The following is a 7,089-nucleotide window of genomic DNA, read 5'->3' as shown; positions in this document are numbered from 1 at the left end:
GCACACTACCAATTATGTATCTGGGGCTTCCACTAGGAGCAAAATTCAAGTCATCTGATATATGGAATGGAGTCACTGAAAAAATTGAAAAAAAGACTAGCTAACTGGCAAATGCAATACCTTTCTATGGGAGGGAGACTCACACTCATCAATAGTGTATTGGATAGCCTTCCCATCTATCTTATGTCTTTATTTCCCATCCCCGGAAAGGTGCTGAAGTAGATAGACAAATACAGGAGGAATTTTCTTTGGGAAGGAAGCAGCAAAACTCATAAATTCCACTTGGTTAATTGCAATAAAAATCACTGGAGTACCAAGGTTGCTAGATCACCATATGGAGTAGGACCTTGGAAGTATATCAGCAAGCTAGGGAGAGTTTTATCACCGATGCAAGTTTAAGGTAGGCAACGGAGCAAAAATAAGGTTCTGGGAAGATAAATGGCTGGGGGACTCAACATTGCAAGCTGATTTTCCGAACCTCTATCCAATATCCACAAGTAAACAGTCAACCATTTCACAAAACAGAGCTGATTATTCCTGGATCCTTTTTTCCAGGAATAAATACATAGACGCAGACATTGCATACTACCAAAGATTTCAAGAGACAATAAAATTTACACTTTTTTCCCAAATTACTCAAATTGTGATATCTACCAAATTAGAATGTTGAGCAACCCGCATGATAGTGAAGACCAAATATCATTTATATTAGCTATAATATTGCTATAATTTCATGGAGGATAGAAATTACCAGATGAGTTTCACACTTGAAGACTTGGACAGCTGAACCAGAAGAGGACGTTGGAGAAGGGACAGGCCTCAACAACCGAATAAAAGTATCTGAATTCTCCTGCAAAATTGAAGCATGTCAGAATAATTTTATAAAGGAAATAAACAAAAATAATCATAAAATATTTATTAAAAAAAGCATTATCACTCACTCAAAAAAGAATATACATAAAAGATTTCAGAATTTTTTTATTTAATCATCTGCTTCCATCCAGTCCCAATTAGTATCATCAAACTCATCCTCCTCTTCCAATGTTTCCACCATTGTATCATGTGAATTTTGTGCATTAGATGGAGTTTCAATGATATCAACGGGTACATCTTCTCTTGACCATCTAATGTCAGCATCAAGTAATCTAGATGAGGAACCAATGTCATTATTAGGTTCCCTCCAAAATGTGTCTCCAATATTAGGACAGTTCTCTTCCTCTAGATCATACAAATCAACAGGTACTTTGCTCCTCGCATAATAAACATCTTTCTCAGTTGGATCCTCCACATAAAAAACTTGATAAACTTGTGATGCCAATACAAAAGGGTCATCTCTACTGCATAATCTATTGAAATACACCCGAGTTAACCCATAATCATCTATTTCATTACGAAACCAATCACATCTAAACAATACAACACTAAAACAACCCCAATAATCAATCTCAATTATATCCTGAATCGCTCCATAATAGATAACCTCACCATCGATCGGATTTTGGTCCCTAGAACTAGCAAAACTATCTGTTGTTGCCGATAAAGTCACTCCACTATTTTGAGTCTTGCATCGGGAATCCCGTTCTTTTGTATGAAATCGGTATCCATTAATAAAAAATGCCGTATATCTTGTGGCTACCATATTAGGTCCTTTGGCTAGCCATCTTAAATAATCTGGCACAACAATATTTTTAACTTTCTCTTTAAACCAATTGCTGAATTCGCGACTGTGATCCCTCACTCTTACCCATGCATTTGATCTACTATGAATAACAATTAAATTCTTATGTTCCCTGCAATCAAGAACATTTCAATTTTAATCCTATAATACAAAAATTTAATAAATATATAAATGTTTATATAATTTATCTTACTCGATAAACTTTTCCATTTGTTCATCTCCAGTATTGAACAGAGCATATCGATGTGTTTCAAAGCATAACTGCGAATTCATGAGAAAAGTATTTTTTTTCTTACTTCCAATTGGATGGCCATTATTAGGGAATATAGGTGACAAATTTTGAGAGCACTCATCATCCACAGTTTGGTACCTACTAAATTTTGTTTTAACACCATCATGTAGATATCTCGAACAAAAAGTCAAGCACTCATCGGCCACAAACCCCTCTGCTATTGACGCTTCTGGATTAGATCGATTACGTACAAATGCCTTGTACTTACATAGGTTCCTCTCAATGGGATACATCCAACGGAGATGAGCCGGACCCCCAAGCTTAATTTCATTCACCAAATGAATAGGCAAATGTGGCATTATGTCAAAAAATGTTGGATGGAAAATCTTTTCAAGCTCGCATGTTATTTCAACAATTTCAGACTGCATTATTTCAAGATCTCTTTGCCTTATGACCTTACTACATATAGCTCTAAAAAAATTTCCCAACCTAATCAAGGCCAATGCAACATTCTTGGGCAATACTTTTCTAACAGCAACCTGGAGCAAGTAATGCATTATAAAATGAGCGTCATGACTCTTGTACCCTGATATTTTCATCTCTTTCACTTGCACGCGTTCTGAAATATTCGAAGCACACCCTTTTGGTAGTTTAGCATTTTTCAAGACAGTACAAAAAAAACTTTTCTGTTTTGGTTCCATGTAGAAACAAGATTTAGCCACACTTATAATTCCATCATTATTTATTCTTGGTTGTAGCTCCTTTCGTATCCCCATTTCTTGTAAGTCATGGCGAGATTTTTCATGATCCTTTGATTTTCCATCTACTTCTAATAAAGTCTCAAGCAAACTATCACATCTGTTTTTCTCGATGTACATCACATCAAGATTGTGCCTCAATTTGTTATGCATCCAATATGGTAATTCAAAAAGAATGGATCTCTTTTTCCACGGACCCTTATCACTCCGAGGCCTTTTTTTAGTGCTCTTTCCAAAGATATTGTTGAATTCAAGCAGCTCTTCAAACACTTCTTCACCCGACAAGGGAGCAGGTGTAGGTCTATGCTCCTCCTTACCATCAAAAGACTTCTTATCTCTTCGGAATGGATGATCATGAGGTAAAAATCTTCAATGGCCCAAGTAACACATCTTGTGACTATGTCTGAGATATTGAGAACATGTGTCATAATTGCAAGTGGGGCATGCTAATCTCCCCTTAGTGCTCCATCCTGAAAGCATTGCTAATGCTGGAAAGTCACTAACTGTCCACAATAAGGCAGCACGCATTCGAAATGTTTGGTTGGTTTCAGCATCAAATGTGTCTATCCCAGTTTCCCATAGTTCCTTCAATTCTTCAATTAATGGTCGTAGGTACACATCTATATCATTTCCCGGAGATGATGGACCTGAATGATCATCGACAACATTATATACTCTGGCTTCATGCAAATCCACGGTGATAAATTATAGTTCATTAACATAACAGGCCACGTACTATGAGAAATGCTCATAGTCTGAAACGGATTGAAACCGTCACTTGAAAGACCCAATCTAACATTCTGAGGATCTCTAGAGAAGTCTGGGTGCAAAGAATCAAAAGCCTTCAAAGCTTCCCCATCAGCAGATGTCTTATATTCCCATCATTGGGTCGTTCATTAGCATGCCATCTCATTGCAGCAGCCGTTTCAGGACACATGAATATCCTTTGAAGCCTAGGCTTTAAAGGAAAGTACCTTAAAACCTTTGCAGGAATTTTAGAGCTTGATTTAGTCAAAGGACCAGCACTCTTCCATCTTGAAGACCCACAAATAGAGCAATTATCGACATTCGCTTTATCTTTCCAAAATAACATGCAATCATTAGGGCATGCATGTATTTTTTCATAATGAAGACCCAAATCTTTTATCATGTTTCTAGCCTTGTTGAAAGATTCTGGTACCTGAGCAAAGGGAAATGCCTCTTTTAGCAACTCTAACAAATCTGAGAAAGCCACATTACTCAACCCATGCAAGGATTTAAGCAAGTACAACCAAATAGTGAAACTCAGTTTACTGAAATTTTCGCACCCCGGATATAACTCTTGTTTTCCTTCCTCCAGTAATTTGAAAAACTTCTTTGCATCTTCAGATAGTCTTTCCCCAACTCCTTCTTCATCCCCTGTCTGACCCTCTATATTTCTAAATGTATCATGAAGTAGTCCATCAATTTCGTCACGGATGGTAGATTCTTCATCATCATTGCTTGGATGAGGTGTATTTCTCGAGGAAAATCCTTCCCCGTGGAAAACCCATTTGGTATAACCTTTAGTAAATCCATGAACAACCAAATGTTCCTCCACCACATTTCTATAATGTCAATAGCGATTCATGCACTTTTTGCAAGGGCATAATATTTCATTTCCTTGGGCGGCTCGCTCAAATGCCTTATCGAGAAAATCATTCACTCCACGGATATACTCATCTGTCCATCTCAGGAGATTCATCCAACTTTTATCACCATTATCCATAGATATCCTATACGATAAAAGTAAATCAACAAAACTACAAATAAACCAAAAGCATATTAATTTGACATTGACCATTGCTTTTAAGGATATGTAATATGTTTAGTACAACAAATGTTTAGCAATACCTTTTTTGTTTCTATTATATCAAATAATAAGGATATGTAATATGTTTAGTACAACAAATCCATCCAGATTACTATGATTCTGATACAAGCACTGTACCTAACTTTCATTAGTTAATTAGGATTAATTTATTATTTACACAGAAGACAATTCATTATCTTACTCTTAAGGGACATACAACAAGCACCAATCTCAATTAAAGCCATCCCATAACAATATATTAAATTTTTAAACAACAACATAAAAAATAAGAAAAGAATAATCAAGTCAAACAGAATAAATACTATAAAAGGGAATTCATTTTTGCAGAGAAATAGAACTGACCATATAAATGATTGAAGAAGAGCTGAGTAACACCAGTAGATTTGACAATTTCAATAGTACTCTCACAATTCAAACACAGTACACACAGGATAAGAACCAATCTCAAGACCATTTGCTTATGTACAATTCAAACACAGTACACACAATTCACAATTCTATAAGACTAACATGCTATGCGATCATACCCATTGTTCTGTCACATCCAAGTAGGCAATTCTAGTGATGGAAACAGTGTTAACTCATGCTTGAGTTCCACACTGGTGCATATTGTCCATTAGAGACTATAATCCTTAAATAGGAAGATTCCTAACTGAGAGCTTCTCTACTTCAGACTTCAAAAATTCAGTGATGAATCAAATTTATGATCTCATGAATTATGGCACCTTAACCAACTCTTTTAACCTAATATTATTTGCTGAGACTTAACATAATTCCCTTAGAATTCTATTGCATTCAACCATATATAACTTCCTTAATGTGTCTCACCTGATCAAACAAAATATGACTACATACTCTTACCTGAAGCAAAAAGTCTATATTATCACGAACATCACACATATTTGATGCTTGAAAACATGATTAGATGCTACAGTAATTATGATTAATGACGCAGATTTTCAAAATGATTTAATTTCCTTTTGCTGAGCAAATACATAGCCTTAGTTTTCAATTTCTAGACCCACAATGCATACTCTCAATTAGTGCTATGCCCTTCTTTGGCAAAGACAAGATTTTATCTATTAAAAAGCAGGGAATTGTTAAATGATCTCAACCAAAATAGACAAAATTTAATTAGCCACCTATGTGCTATACTACCAATATTCAACAGCCATCTGGTCCCAAGTCATTATAATTTTATTGATAAGGATATGAACTTGATAGTTTATGCTTTCATCCTTATAATAATTGTAAAAAGCTCCATATAAAACCATATTAGTATTTCATATAAAACTTTTTCATTGAACAGCCAACTAATTATTTGGATGGTCATGGTCCCAATAGGGTCTGCCTTGGGATTTCTATTGTTGAGCTGGGTGAGAGAGCTCTCTTTCAAGAGATTCTTTTATTGGGCTCGACAGCCTTAACCACAAAGCTAAATTCAAATCCCCATAGCCGTTTCGCATAGGAATGGTTGAGAGCGTCAGAATTTTCTTGAAAGGTTTTGTAACTTTTTATGGAGTAAACATGGTTGAAAAATTGTTCTTTCAAATATGTAAACTGTATCGCGTGAACATTGTTTTTCCATAATGGAAGAGTAAAAAATAGATCTGAACAAAAAAGAACAAATAGACCAATTTGAAGCCAAAAAGAAAATAAAGGAAGTTGTCTAATTTTAGTGATATTGCAAAACTATCAACGTCATGACTTACTACCAAATCATTTAAATAGTTGAAACTAAAACTCAAACAGCTAAAAATACGCATACACGATTCTAGATTAAAGGAAAAGTCTATGTAACTAGACATCCGGTATTCTCAATTAATTTTACACTAGAAGAATTCTCAATTAATTATACACTGGCCGAACAGGCATGCCCGCGCACACACGAACAGAAAGGGTGTCAGAGGCAAAAAATAGCAGGATAATGTTCTAGCGGCTTGAAACAACACTATTACAAAGAAGTGCTACAGAACTACAAAGAATACCCGGAATATCTCAGGTAGTGTAATCCTTTTCATTAACGAACATGAATTATGGAACAGTGCTTGACACACTCTAATCATCAATGGAGCAAATCCCAGCAATAAGAAAAAGGTTTTCTAGCAATCGACATATACATAATACTTAATAAAATAACGTTAAAGAACAACCAGCAAACAAGTTGGAAAATTTTCAGAATAAAAAGATCAGCATGAATGTACATGGCTGCAGTCTGCAGCATACCAAACAAACAACATGAAAAAAAAGAACGATTATAGAAGATAATGCCCAAATTAGAAAAGAAAAATTACCTGAAGTTGCTTTCTCACTGATTGCCTTTTGGATCGAAACTTGCTGGCGATTGAAATATTCTTCATCTGTTCCTCTGTTCTTCAGATCCTTCGAGTGAAAAAATAGATTCTGGGACTTTGGGGATTTGGGAGTTTTGGGTTAGCAATCAAAATCTGGGTATTTTTGGTTTAAAAATGGATTTGGGGATTTGGGAATTGAGGAGTTAGGACATGGGTTTCATATAATCACCTGTTCTTCAGATCCTTCGTTCACCCACGATTTGGAATTTTTGGTT

The 7,089-nt window shown here is 35.5% G+C and overlaps 1 protein-coding gene across 1 annotated transcript; it reads right to left on the bottom strand.

The window, feature by feature from the left end:
- Positions 1-982: 982 nt before the first annotated feature.
- On the bottom strand, positions 983-6,880 carry LOC109238842. Its single transcript, XM_019405322.1, has 8 exons — positions 6,815-6,880; positions 6,674-6,735; positions 4,366-4,422; positions 3,651-4,254; positions 3,405-3,537; positions 3,088-3,315; positions 1,872-3,003; positions 983-1,790 (listed from the first exon to the last, which is right to left on the bottom strand). The coding sequence occupies exons 1-8, from the start codon at positions 6,878-6,880 to the stop codon at positions 983-985; spliced, it is 3,090 nt and encodes a 1,029-aa protein (XP_019260867.1).
- Between the last annotated feature and the right edge of the window lie 209 nt (positions 6,881-7,089).

The sequence above is a fragment of the Nicotiana attenuata genome, unplaced genomic scaffold (genome assembly GCF_001879085.1).
Source record: "Nicotiana attenuata strain UT unplaced genomic scaffold, NIATTr2, whole genome shotgun sequence".
In the NCBI taxonomy this organism is placed as follows: domain Eukaryota; kingdom Viridiplantae; phylum Streptophyta; class Magnoliopsida; order Solanales; family Solanaceae; genus Nicotiana; species Nicotiana attenuata.
This window is presented reverse-complemented; position numbering and strand designations above follow the sequence as displayed.